Source organism: Heterodontus francisci, chromosome 25 (genome assembly GCF_036365525.1).
Source record: "Heterodontus francisci isolate sHetFra1 chromosome 25, sHetFra1.hap1, whole genome shotgun sequence".
Lineage (NCBI taxonomy): Eukaryota > Metazoa > Chordata > Chondrichthyes > Heterodontiformes > Heterodontidae > Heterodontus > Heterodontus francisci.
The window spans coordinates 32,903,133-32,917,397 of NC_090395.1; the positions used below are offsets into that span (position 1 = coordinate 32,903,133).

Below are 14,265 nucleotides of genomic sequence, written 5' to 3' on the forward strand. Positions count from 1 at the left end.
GGCTTGGAGGGCCGAAGGGCCTGTTCCTGTGCTGTAATTATCTTTGTTCTTTGTTCTTAGTGCAGTACCGGCTATTGCCAAGTCCTCCGGGATAGGGGGCAGTGCTGTCAACATTGTGTTCAAACAGGAAACGCGCGCCTTCCGCTGCAGTCCCGCCCCCAAGGTCTCTGATTGGACATATCCTCTCAGAGCCGCACGCTGAGTGGCCGGAACAAGTGTCAATCAAGTAAACACGCAGCCGGTCTTGGCGGCGGTTAATGGGGGAATGTTTCCTGTCAGAATTCCACAACAGTTAAAGAGAGGCGCGAAGTTAGGAGGTGGTCTCTTTATTTTATCGGAACCGTGTTTCCAGGACTCTGGTTTAAAACAAAAATTCAGGTGATTGGAAAGCAAACCCGCACCCTCCCTGGATGCCTGAGCCCACCTCAGGGTGTTGCCTCTTGGAGTGGAGAGTCATTGATGTGGTGTGGTGAATGGGTGGGGAAAGCACACTCGCGGGACACAGTTCATGGGTGCTGAGTGCCCACAGGTGGGGTATATTTTAGTGCCCACAGGTGGGATATGTTTTAGTGGCCACAGGTGGGCTATATTTTGTGGGTGCTGAGTGCCCACAGGTGGGGTATATTTTAGTGCCCACAGGTGGGGTATATTTTGTGGGTGCTGATTGCCCACAGGTGGGGTATATTTTGTGGGTGCTGAGTGCCCACAGGTGGGGTATATTTTAGTGCCCACAGGTGGGCTATATTTTGTGGGTGCTGATTGCCCACAGGTGGGGTATGTTTTGTGGGTGTTGAGTGCCCACAGGCGGGGTATATTTTGTGGGTGCTGAGTGCCCACAGGTGGGCTATGTTTTATGGGTGCTGAGTGCCCACAGGTGGGGTATATTTTGTGGGTGCTGAGTGCCCACAGGTGGGCTATGTTTTGTGGGTGCTGATTGCCCACAGGTGGGGTATGTTTTGTGGGTGCTGATTGCCCACAGGTGGGGTATGTTTTGTGGGTACTGATTACCCACTGGTTGGGTGTAGCTGAAGAGTGCAGACTGGCCACTGTTGGGGTGCTGTTGACGAGTGCAGTGAGCCCACTGGTGGGCTCTGATTCTTGGGTACTGAATTGCTAGTGGTGGGAATGCAGATTATGGATGCATCATGTGCAATGATTGGGTATGGCTCAAGCACTCTGCATATAAGTAGCCTTTCTGCATGTGAACCTAGAAAGCATTGCAGCCAAATCGAGGCCTGCCCTTATTTGGCACTTGCATGTCTGCACCTTACTGCAAGGGTCACTAATAATGCAGGAACCCTGCTTATTTGCCCTTCTCTTTTTTAGCTCTCACAACCTCCTTCCCCACCTTACTTCACCCGACTAGTGGGCCTATGAGCCACACCCCGCCCGCAGCAAAAACCATCACCAGGTTTGGGGCTGACATTTTCCTGGGTGTCCCAGCAGCACTTGCAGCAGGGGTCAGGCTGTGCATTGAAATTGGAACAGCTTCCCCAAAAATATACTGGAGTTGGGGATATAGGGTAGGGACAGAGAGAATGGGAAGCTATATTATCATGGACACTGAGTCTGCTGCTCAGGAAACAGGATCAGTAAGATAAAGGGGGCTTATAGAAACCAGCGCAACAACATGAGCATAGGGGAGAGATGGGAACTGACATTGACTTTGGTATTGCAGGACCATTTAGTGAGAGGGGGCTTCTGATTAACTTTGTTCCACTCCACTCTAGAAATATGCTACAACAAGATAACATAAGAAATCGGAGCAGGACTAGGGCATTCGGCACTGCTCTGCAATTATGGCTGATCTTTTACTCCTTGGGGAAGTGGGAAGAGAAGCAATCTTTGCAGCTGTCAGCACAATACATGTGCTGCTAAGGTGGGAGAGAGCCAGGTACCATTTGTGTGCCCAAAGGAAGGATCAATCTTGGCAGGAGGCAGGGTCCAGTGCTTTGTAGTTTTAACTGCCAAGGCACTTGACTTTTCTGCCTAATGTTACTGAGAGTTCACAGCCGTAGAAGAGTTATATGAGTGAGGTATCAGAGGGGCTGGTATTTCCTGTGGGATTGTATCTTGGCACGGGTTACAATGTTTAGGACAGAAAAAACAGAAAGAAGATTGAAATTCTCACCTTTGTCTCACCTGTTAGTTTGGAAATCAGGCATTTACAATGGCACCTATATGCAGAACTGGTACTGCAGATGCATCTTGACAGATTCATCATTGTTTTTTAAATAGACTGAGCCAGACATGAGGCTTTCCAATGCATTCTGAAATGGAATCTTGAGACCTACTCAGTGCTTTTAATACATAATAGATAGATATGTAGATGCTTGTAGGGTTAATTGGACAGCATAGTCAGCATGTTGATACCTAGATTGAATCCTACAGAGACAGCTGCAAAGATTGCCTCTCTCCCCACTTTCCCAATGAGTAGAAATCAACCATGATTGCATTGAATTGCAATGCAGTGCTGAATGCCCTAGTCCTACTCCTATTTCTTATGTTCCTATCTGGTTATAGCATATTTCTAGATTGGAGTGGAACAAAGTTAATCAGAAGCCCCCTCTCGCTAAATGGTCCTGTGACACAAAAGTCAATGTCAGTTCCTACCTTGCATCTCTGTGTTGATCCAACATGAAATGCTGGCTCTGTAAAAGACTAACTACAAGTTAATTCAGTTCTTTTTATAGTATGTTAGGAATTAATGCGTCTCATCTTATGCAGTTGCTGGCTGTTCGGTAATAGCGAGAAATGAATGGAACATTGATCCCAAACACTCCTTTTGCTGTGGATTTCTGGCAGATTCGGAAGTGCAGCCATGTCCGTTTGTTCTTCCTGTCCCATTTGCACAGTGATCATACGTCAGGTCTGTCCTCCACCTGGAGCAGACCTATATACTGCTCTCCCATTACTGCCAAGTTGTTGCACTGGAAGTTTCAGGTGAGACAAAGAGGTGAGGATTTCAATCTTCTTTCTCTTTTCTTCTGTCCTAAAGATTGTAACTCATGCCAGGATATAATCCCACAGGGAATATCAGACCCTTTGGTACCTCACTCAGATCACTGTTCTATGGCTGTGAACTCTGACCGTGAATGTTGGCAAGCTGTTCAGCTGCAGAGTATCAACAGCTGTGTCATTATCTAAATCATTTGTTAAATTTCCGTTTTCAGAAAACACAGGTTTCACAGCCACCTGTTAATACAATTACATTTGTGTGATATTAGTTATCAAGAGAAACAGACATTGTCCTGTTTTCCATTTTTAAAAAAAGAATATGCTGTTCCCTCTCAGTGTAAAATGGCTGCTGCGCCAGACCTGAGCTTCCCATTTCTTTGCTTTCCTTTTTAAAAAAAAAATCTTTGTTCTCAGGATGTAAGTGACAAGGCAGTATTTATTGCCCATCCCTAGTTATCCTGAGATCATTAAGAGTCATTTATGCAGTGTGGCACTTGAGACCAGGTGGGGCGACAGGTTCCCTTCCCTGAAGGACATCAGTTAATCAGTTGTATTTTAACAACTATCCAGCAACTTTTATGTTAATTTTCTGCTGCTTGCCCACAAATGGGCAGATTTATTGAATTTGTTTTCACAGCGTATTGGTAGTATTATAAACTCAGATCTCTGGGCTGCTAATTCAGTTCCATAGGCTATTGTAACATCTGTCTTGCTGTGTCCCTCTCCTACCATCCACCTCATCTATTGTTTCTTCACCTCCCTTATCCCCTCATCTAGGCCCAACCGTTCTTTCTCTCCAGTGAGTTTCTTTCTCTGTATTGCCAGACTCCATTGTAAGTCTTGCTGAGATTCAGATTACCAAAGCCTGTGCTTTCCACCCCAACCCTGCTTTTTCCCGCTTTTTCCAGTTTCTTATTCCAACACAGTGAAATTGCCATAGGCATCTTAAATTAGCTCTGAATCCTGCTCTGGCATATTCCTGAGACCTTTGGTTCTTTCCCATTTATGAACATGTCATTTCATTATCGTACCCAGCTCTCCTTTATCTGTTTGTATAAGGTTCATGGATGTTTTCCTCACTAAAATATTCTCCTCTGTATCCTCCCTCAATTTCTGCACTGAATGACTCCTTATCCTCAGCAATTTCAAGCTTCATCTTCCCTACCACCACCGACTTTCTTGCCCCCCACCCCCCTCCAATTTCACTCTCCAGATTGACTCCACCTCCCACATGCATGGCCACCCCTCGGACCTTGTTATGTCACAAGTATTAAAGAATCCCCAGATCTGTATCACTGATAGTGTTCCCTCAGGCTATTTGAATTTCCACCCCCATCCCACCATCCCCCTCACAGCCAAATCCTTTCCACTTCTATTTTGTACCCTTTTAAAAAAAAAAATCTACCCCCCAACCCTTTCAAATTCCAACCATGCCTTCTCTGGCTTAACGTTTGCTTAAATTTATAACTTTATTAATCTCTGTAATTGCTTAGGTTCCCTGGTCAATGTCCTCATAACCACTAGATCCCAGTGGTTCATACCTGGTTCTAAGCCCAAACATACCTGGCTTGTGACTTACCCAGTACTCCACTACTAGATCATGTTTGAACCCTTCATTGTTTACTGTTGTGCACTGTCCTGCTGGATAAATGTATCTATTACTGCAAAATTTTCTTGGATTATTAGAAGCATTTCTAAACTCCGATTGTTCACTACCAAATGTCGCCTCTTTCCTTTATCTGTTTCTTCCCTGCTTCCTTTCTTCGCATTTTGAATGTCAAAAATCAAAGCTACATCCACTAGTGTCTCTACCTCTGACTAATCCCCTGGTCCTTCCATCTCAGCTCCAATCCCTCACTACTAGTGCATCATTATTGCATAGGTTTTCTTTCATCTTCCCTCTTAATGAACTTATCTTGTCCATGAAAATTGCCACTATCTGCCTTGATCCCCTTCCCTCTCAGTTCCTGTTGCATAACATTCCCAATCAGCCCTTAATTGCCAACAGAATCAACCTATTATTATTTTCTGTGATCATCTCAATCTCCTTCAAAACATCTGTTGCCACTCCCTTAAAACACCTTAAATCCTGTTCCCCCTCTCTGATTACCATTGCATCCCAAATGTTCCTTCATTTTCAATGTGCTAATACATGTTGTTGCTTCACAATTAGTTGCCCACCTCTCCTACCATTTCAAGTTTGAGAGCTTGCAATCTATTTTCCTTCCCGATCGCAACATAGTGTGGGCTGTATTAAAGCCATATTTTTTGTGATTGTCTCGCCTGATCTTGCTTGCTGGCATTGACTCTGTCAATCATCTGTCCTCCAAAGTCTCTCTCTGGCAGTCCACCTATGTGGTGCTGGCTCTTTCCTGGTTTTGTTTATATTTATCCCAACCTTGGGCCAGGGCCGTACGTTGGTTCTCCCCTCTATTGAAAGTTGAGGATAAGATTCCTGGTGATAACTTTACCGCTGTCCTATCTCTTTTAATTCCAAGGCTGTTGGGCGATTTTCTTGCTGCCTGCCTGACATTCAGTCTTAGATGATTCAGAATTTTCTGCAGCTTAATGTAGACAAACCACAACCATTTTTTCTAGCTGCTCTTAGTTCCTACATGTCTCTGCTCTTAACGTCATCAACATTCCTGTCAGCTACTTCGAGCTAAGCTGCTGTTGCAGAACCAGGGTCTGCTGCTTGATCCGGAGTTGAGTTTCCTTTCCACCTACATTTCATTATCAGGAAACCCCCGCCAAACCGCACCTTCAACCATCTGTGGCTATCTCTTCCTTGTTCATGCAAGACTCTAAACTGTGCCTGTATTACCTTGAGGGTCAACTTCTCTAATGTTTTCATGCCTGGCTTCCACCATCTAGAAGCTCCTACTGCCTGTACTCAAAGCCCACACTTACATTACTGCAGTCCTTGCTCAGTTCCAATGGCTCCATGTACCCTCATTAATTTGATTCAAGATCATCATCTTCACCTTCAAATGCTTTCATCTTCCCTTAGTGATCTTCTTTAGTTCTGTGTCACTGTTGTGCCCTTTGATGGCTCTGATGCTGGTCTACTACTTGTCCCTATCCTCTTCACTCCACCATTGATGGCTGCTTTTTCAGTCACCATGTTCCTGTCTTCTGGAACTCACTAAAAATGCCTTGACCTTACCTCACCTGTCCCTGCTTTCGAAAGCCTATCAACAAGTTTTCTTTTTCAACTCTTCTTTCAGCCCCACCCACTAAAAGTCCATTTCATTCCCCAATCTGGAAAGTGCTTTGATGTGAGGAATACTATATAGGTTGTATCTCACCACTTTTGTCGTGATGCTTTGAACTCATTTTGGTATTACAGATGTGGCTTTATAGTGTGGAGAAAAATCCAGTTTGATTGTAATTGGTTTCCAATATCTCAGCTGTTTTTTTTTACTTTTATCATCAGGTGGATGAAATATGGATCCACCCACTGGAGATAGGGGAGAGCCATCTCTTAAATCTTGATGAAGTTGGAAAGGAGACTATGACTGTGACATTGATCGATAGCAATCACTGTCCTGGCTCTGTTATGTTTCTCTTTGATGGTTATTTTGGCACAGTTCTATACACGGGTATGGCAAATATTTTTATTTTTGAATGTATGTAGTGATTATCCATTAAGTTGATTGTAAATTATTTACATATATATCATTTGAATGACAAATTTTGCTGATATAGGATAATTGTTGCTAATTGGGGTAACAAAAGGAATAAATGGAGTTATGTTAAGTGGGAAGGCTTTAATCAGAGGCTGCAGTGACATTTTGCAAATGGGAGGGAGAGTTATGCTGGGGAGGGGGTGGGGGGGATGTCCTTTGTAACCTGAAAGCAAGCTGTTCGCCAACCCCTTATGAGGGTATCTGACTAAGAAGCTGGAGAAGTGGAAATTTCCAGAAAAAAAGGAAACATATAGTATTTATATATTTTAAATGCAGTTTAATTATTTGAAATTAAATGGCTATAGCTATTGTTTAGGTTAAAAATAGGGTAAGTTTTGCATTCTGCAGAATTAAATGTTACTACTGTACTGATTTAAACTGTGAGAAGGCCTTTACTGGCGTGTAAAAGCAAGGTATCCAAATTACCACTCCCTTTTAGCTTGGAATTTGTTGAGTTTGGCCAAAGATACTGCTCCATTACCCTTTTTAAAACAAATAATGAAAATTCCAGTCTTTTTATTCATCCCAGCAGGGCTGGAAAATATTACTTTCCATGTAAGGATTTTCTTGAAGCTGCCTAGCTTCGCTTCTCAGTGTGTCAAAATAAAAAGTTATTTGAACATTATGTCAAATAAATCCTTAATAGTAAATAAGATACACCCTTGGCAGAGCTAAGGAGATAGCGAGCTGGACAGGAAATGATCCTAGTGTGCTACAGAGAAAGGACTGGAAGTAGGAGAGAGAAACAGTTACTTACAAGGAGTTTTTTTTTCAGATCACTGCAGCTTGATAGTAATTAGGCCAGTGGAGCTGCTGAATCACATTTTCCAGCCTTGCTGGAATATTGATTCAAGTACCCATGCAGAAGATTCAGGTGTCCGATTGCAGATTTTCTGTTTATAAAATTCACGAGCAGATGGAAAAAAATGTCAGCAGTTGGCCTAAGTAAATTACAATGCCCTGCAGCTTATCTTAAAAATGTGGTCTCCCCATTCATTAATGCATTCTTTTTCTTTGTTTAAAATCATTCCAGGAGCTCCACCTGATGACTCAGTGGGCCACTGCACTGCTTTCTGTGTCATATGCTCAATTTCCCAGTCTGTGTTCTGGTAGCTGATTTCAACCAGCATGACTGTTGGATTCTTATAATTTTCCTTTTTCCTTGGGCTGGATAAAGGAGAACCTGATATTCTGCTCGTTCTCCCCTCCCCACCGCACCCCCAAACTTCTGATCGCTGCAGGAAAGTGCGTGTGTTTGAACGTTGGCTGTGATGCCCTCCATGGTTTAACAATCTCGTGGAATTCACTGCCTCGACTGACATGAGGAGTGGCCAATTGGACAAACAACTAAAAGATTATTAAACTAAATTATCAAAAAAACCTCAGCATGAGTCAGTGTGGTCTGATGAGAAAGATTTAAGGGAGATGAAATGTATATTAAAAAGAAAATTGGTCACTGTTGGTTTACCTTCCAATGGGTAAATAGGATAGCATATTTTCACAAATGATCTCTGTGATGTTTCCTAGTTTCATTTAGTTTTTCTTTTTTCTATAGTGATCCATGTCCATTTAAAAGGTTTTATAGTTTCTGTTTGCACCACTGTCTTTGGTAGAGCATTACATGGCCTAACCATCCTGGGTATATTAAAAAAAAAACTTTGTCTCTCCCTTTGTTCTTTAGGTGATAACCTTTTAATTTATGATCTTTAATTACTGGCTCATTAATCAGTAGAAATAACTTTTTCTGATTTATCAAAACTTCTGACATGGACACGATGGGCCGAATGACCTCCTTCTATGACCCTATGACTCTTACAATTTTTAACACCTCGATTAGATCACCTCTTCAACCTTCTTTGCTTTTACCTTGTCTGTGCTTATACCCAAAGCCTCTCATCCCTGGCATCACTTCTGTATTCTCTTCAGCAGCCCCCCCATTGTACTGACATCCTTCCTGAAGTAAGGCACCCTACATGGGACACATTATTTTAACTGCAGCACAACCAATGATTTGTTCATTTAATGGTACTTTGTGATTATCTTTAAACTATATTATAATTAAAACAAGATAAGTGAGTAATATAGAAAAGCAAAGAGATGATAAAAATCAGCCGAAATGGAAGGATATTGATGGAAATTTTTGTTTGATTTTTATAGCGGATTTCCGTTACACACCCACCATGTTTAGCCATCCGCCACTGAACACAGAAAAAAGGATAAATATTCTATATCTGGACAATACAAACTGTGACCCTGAGTCTGTGGTGCCTCCTCGTCAAGAAGCTACTCAACAGATCAAGGATATAATCAATGCTCACCCAGAACATAATGTAGTAATTGGTAAGAATGCGTAAACTCTTTAGTTTCCTGCTGATTGTCTTGATTAAAAGTATTCAGCCCTTTTTTTGGAATCATTGTTGTGTCGACTAAATATAGAATATGGATAGTTGGTGAAACTTGAAGGCACATGTCAGGTTCCCAGTTGATTTGCATATGTGTGCAAATAGAAGACGTGGGATGCATACATGCATTGAAAATAAATCCTCAGTATTTCGTGTCTGCTGAGGAGAGATCCTTATTTTTGTCATGTACTTTGCAATATTGGGTCTCCATTTTTCTGAGCTGTCACACTGCTAATTTGGGCTACATGTGGACAGCCTGGGGATGCTTTATTGATCTTAATGTAAGCCCAAACATTTTGGCATTGTTTGGGGGCCAGTCCACAGCTGAGAAAGTTGCCAGGCGAATACCCAGTGCTCGGTGGCTTAGACCAGTTGTGAAATTGTGCCTGGCATAGGCAACCATCTTCAGTAGAGGAGTCGTAATGGGAGAACTTGGATTAAAAAAAATTGATGCAGACACTTGACGAATTATTAAGATCTTCTGTCTGTGAGAAATTAGTTTCTGTGCTTGCTCTGCACCCTTATGGTTTGGGTAAAGGCAGTGATTCACACTCAGCTTGTGCCAGCAAGGGATGGCAATTGATCGTAACTTAATTGGAAAGTAAAAAGCCTACTCCAGATCAGTATCCAGAAAGGAAAGGATACTCATCTATAGGCCAGTCACTCAATGACTCAGCTCATCAATGACGGCATCTTGTCTGAAATGGTGCCTTCGGGCCTCAAATGGCAGCTCTCTTCAGCATTAAAGTTAAGTAAATCTGTTAACAGGTTTAGAAAGAACTGCATGTGGAGAAGATAAGCTACTACTTGAAAAATATATCCTCCAAAATTCTGTTCTCTAATTATTCAATAGTTGGCCTTGGTATACTTGGATGTGGGAAGGTTCCTGCTCCTGATCTTCAGCCAATTATTGCTGGAAAACTGGACATCTGCCTGAGAACCTAATTGGGATTGGCCATGATGCTCCAGTGGTTGAATAGCAGTGGACACTCATCTGTCAAGGTTCTAAAGTTAAGAGTTTGGCTACTATTCCTCCCAGCTATTAGTTCACTCCACAGGATAAAACAGCCCACAGTTTAGTGCTGGTTGACTCTAAATTGATAATTGCATTCAATAAATGTTATTGGAACATCTGGTGTGGGAAATGGAAAAATCACATTGGTGTTGTAGGGGATCTTTTCCTCGATTAGACAATGTGGAAACAGATTTTTATTAGATTCAGTGATAGCGCTCCTGCCTCTGTAGGTCATGAGTTCAAGCCCTGTTCCAAAGACTTGAGCACATAGCCTAGGCTGAAACTTTAGGGAGTGCTATACTGTCAGAGGTCTTTTGGACGAGACACCAGGTAGACACCATGGCCCTATTTGAAGAAGAGTTGGGGGTTCACACGGTGTTCTGGTCAATAGTTATCACTTATCTGGTGTTACCAGAAACAAACTATATGAATATTGTCTCATTGCTGTTTATGGCTGTTGTTTTTCTACATTTCAACAGTGACTACACTTAAAAAGCACTTCACTGGTTGTGAAGCACTTTGGTACATTCTGAGAATGTGAAAGATGCGATATAGATACACAGTTTCTTTTTCTTTTGCATTTCCTCCTTTTATCTTTTACCGCCTTTCCCCTTGCCTTTATTCTTCAATTCTAACCATTTGAGCACACTGTATCTGAGACACGGTTTTACCTATAATTACAGGTCTGTATAACTTGGGCAAAGAATCCTTATTAATAGAGTTGGCCCTGACGTTTAAAACCTGGATTGTGGTGAGTCCTCGGAGATTTCAGATGTTTCAGCTCTTGGGACTGTGCAATGTCTTCACTTCAGAGGTGGGGGCCGGAAGAATCCATGTGGTAGAGCAGAACAAGATTAATCGCTTCAACATGATCAAATGGAATCAGACGTGCCCTACAATTGCCATTATCCCCACAAGCCGCAGAATGAAGGTCTGGCACAGAGACGTACATGTGGTTCCCTATTCAGATCACTCCTCATTTCAAGAGTTGCAAGAGTTTGTGGCCAGATTGAAACCCTGCGCGATTATCCCTGTAGTGAAAAGTAAGGCATGCGAGGTGTACTTCTGCCAGTACCTTAGTCCAATTGATGATTTGAAACAAATCCGAGTTCCAGAAACAGTAAAAAGATATATGCAGAAGAAGGTAAAATGCAATAAAATGTTGCTTCACCAGTATTTGAGACTAAGCGCTCTGAATGTTCCAAAGGGTGTAGTGTTTGAGTCACTAGAGAAGGCACGGCAAGACTGCAGTGGAACCGACAATCTAGATACAGACGGGTTGAGTTCTGACTGTAATGAGGAGGCATTCCATGAGAAAATTAATACTGATAAAATACAAGTACCACCAAAACGTGACCGGCAAGACTGGAATGAAGACAAAAATCAGAGTACAGAAGAGCAGAGTTCTGATATTAATAAAGATATATTTTGTGAAAAAAGTATTAACAAAATGCAAGTACCATCGAAACAAAAAATCAAAGTTCCCTTGCTCAAAGAACAGAAATCCAAGGCACCTTTGTTTGGGCTGCCAGTAAAGTCAAGACAGGCATCATTGCCAGAGGTGTGGTATGATGGCAAATCTGCACATCACCATTTAGTAACGCAACCAACTAGAAACAGAAGACCAGCCCTGCAGCAGTCCAGACTATCATTGCTGCCAGCTATGAATGCAAGCATAACATTGACAGAAACCGTGCCTTGTTTGTCACCAGATATTTCTGAGAGACAAGAGAATGGAAAACAACATGAATTTGAAAAATCTGGGTCAGTTTCCATTTCACCTGCTGATAGGACCTGTAAAAATAAAGAGAGTTTAACTGGTGAATACTGTGCACCTGCCAGACAGAATCGGTGTTATGCCAGTCTGAAATCTTTTGACGCTGTTGTTGAACAATATTTTAAGAAGAGGAATAAAATACTTGTGAAAAGCACATTGGATTAGATTGTCATAACAGCCACAGTATAAAGACAATAGGTATGACATAAGTGCATACTGTTTTACCAGCAATTGCTGAAATTTGGGGCTTTGCAAAAGAACATTTATTCTCATTCCCAATTGCCCATGGTGCTAGTTCACAATTCCTGGATATTTTCCAATAGTTTTTCGTAGTTGTTGGTGTTACAATCACTAGTTAAAATTTCTGAAATGCATCAACAAATGCAGTGAAGTTCAGTGTTTCCAAACTGACAAATTTTACAAGAAAGTTTTGCCCCCTTCCACTCCCTTTTGATGACTCCTGGTCATCAAAACAAATTCTTCATCTGTGGAACTGCACTGATAAATGTGACATCCTTGGTGCACAGTACCCCACTGCTGCACCACCACTACCCCCCCACATCCGACCCTCATGTCTACCTTATCTAGGGGTATATTTTGCTCTCTCTGTTAATTTTAGTGAAAAAGTAGACAGTGGTTTAGAGATAATGCACTTTCCCTCTGTGGCACAGCATGTTAGAACACTGATCTTGTGTGCATTGGAGAAAGGCAACAGCATGGCATTTTAAACCTACAACTGCTTCATTCATTATTGCTGGGCCAGGGATTTTAAAAAAAAATCTTGCTTTTACTTCCTCTTCCAACCAGCCCAAGCATACAACTTTGAAGGCAATTTGCCATTCTGGATTAAACGGCGATAAATAAAAACTACATTTTATCTGTTCAATTTCTGATTCTTTGATTTATAGAGTGAAGAGCTCAACTTGCTTTACTGAATTAAAACAGAAAATGCTTTGCTTAGCTTAGAGAAATGAAAGGTTAAAATATTGATTGGAGAACTTTTATCAACACTGATAGAAGAGCTGAGCCCATTATGAAATTGACAAGGGATAGCAACTGGTAAATTTTAAGAGCACCGATTTACCATCTACTCCAAAAAGGCAACACCAATATGGGTGCTTGATAGCTCACAAAAGGAATTTTTCAAACTTGATTTTCAGTAGCAGATGCTGTGTATACATCTATATTCTTGTTGAACAGTTGATGTGAGCAACAGCAAAGTAAATTGGTACGTCACTGGGAACAGCCATCCTACCTCCAAACCTTTAGCTCTGAGCTTGAGCTGGCTAATAGGTGATATGCAAAACCTGATCAGTCTGACTCACCTTCCAGTTATTTTCCTTGCTCTGCCAGCGTCTTTTTTGCCAGATGACGCAGTCAAGTTTGGAAATTTGCTGTCTTGAGATTTGCCTCTGTACTACTAAATCAATAAATATTTTAATGAGAGCACAAAAATGATTATTCTTTTATCTAAGTGATAGTTTTATAGGGTGCTGTCTCCTGGTCTGTGGTTACTGCCAAAGCAGGCAACAGAATCGGGGTATTCCTTTGCAAATTGAGTTGCCTAATGGTAATCAAGCATTTTTGACTGGCAGTCAAATATCTGACTTCAGACAAGAGTTCTACTCTGTTACAGTAATTTTAATTGAGTGTTGTCGCTAGATATATTTAATATATTGATACCAATAAGCTGTAGCACAAACTGCACTTTAACTAATGCACTTTAATGTTGTGCAAAATGATTCTTTTGTGATTGCTTTACTTTGTCACCTTAAATTGTTTCTAACATGACTATCAGTGACAGACCTGTAGCCACCTGTAATTCACACCAGATGGGAAAGGAAAAATCTATAATTGTACGTTAAATTTCACAGAACTACCCTTAACTTTACTTAAATACTGTTGAAAACACTGACAAATGAATGGGTTAGTATGTCTGCTAAGTCTGTTTAAGTTTAGATGTTATATGTCATTAAAAATATGAAATCTAGCCTAGGCCACATTGCTATAAGTCTTTTTAAAATTTGTACTTTGAGTATTGGCATGAAAATTCTATTGATATAGATCTAACTGGCTGCCTTAGTGATAGAATGAAATATTGGTGGAGAATAAGTGAGCATATGGTCCTGGAGGAAATGAAAAATTTACAGCAAATCTACAGGGAGTAAAAAAAAAACTTAGCAGCCACGAAGTAATTTTATATGTATAGTATTATGTTCTATTTAAATGTTTGCTCTTAACATATCAAAAATAATCTCTGTACCTCCCCTTAAAACAGGATGGTTAGAAATTTCCATTCTGCTGAGCAACAGCAAAATCACATTAGAACAAACCTTGTGCTTGCTTTTTTTCTACAACTACAACCCTGCTCAGATCTGGAAATGGTGGAATGGCAAGTGGCCATTAGGTAGATGGGACCCACGT

At 41.3% G+C, this 14,265-nt stretch overlaps 1 protein-coding gene across 3 annotated transcripts; it reads left to right on the forward strand.

Annotated features, from left to right (window-relative positions):
* The first annotated feature begins 216 nt into the window (after nt 1-216).
* dclre1b (DNA cross-link repair 1B) lies at nt 217-13,763 on the forward strand. 3 transcript variants are annotated; one of them, XM_068057652.1, is made up of 5 exons: nt 217-378; nt 2,728-2,943; nt 6,395-6,560; nt 8,805-8,987; nt 10,748-13,763. In XM_068057652.1, the coding sequence occupies exons 2-5, from the start codon at nt 2,755-2,757 to the stop codon at nt 12,004-12,006; spliced, it is 1,797 nt and encodes a 598-aa protein (XP_067913753.1). In that variant the 5' UTR covers nt 217-378; nt 2,728-2,754; the 3' UTR covers nt 12,007-13,763. The 3 variants fall into 3 exon arrangements, with proteins under 3 accessions (XP_067913753.1, XP_067913755.1, XP_067913754.1); XM_068057654.1 differs by lacking the exon at nt 2,728-2,943; XM_068057653.1 differs by lacking the exon at nt 217-378 and having other exon boundaries at nt 2,875-2,956.
* The last annotated feature ends 502 nt before the right edge of the window (nt 13,764-14,265 follow it).

What these genes read in the sequence shown, in the direction of transcription:
- dclre1b (XM_068057652.1), top strand. Translation starts at nt 2,755, where the DNA reads ATGAATGGAACATTGATCCCAAACACTCCTTTTGCTGTGGATTTCTGG. An exon ending in TGTTGCACTGGAAGTTTCAG is followed by an intron (nt 2,944 to 6,394) that starts GTGAGACAAAGA and finishes TTTTATCATCAG; the next exon opens with GTGGATGAAATATGGATCCA. An exon ending in TGGCACAGTTCTATACACGG is followed by an intron (nt 6,561 to 8,804) that starts GTATGGCAAATA and finishes TGATTTTTATAG; the next exon opens with CGGATTTCCGTTACACACCC.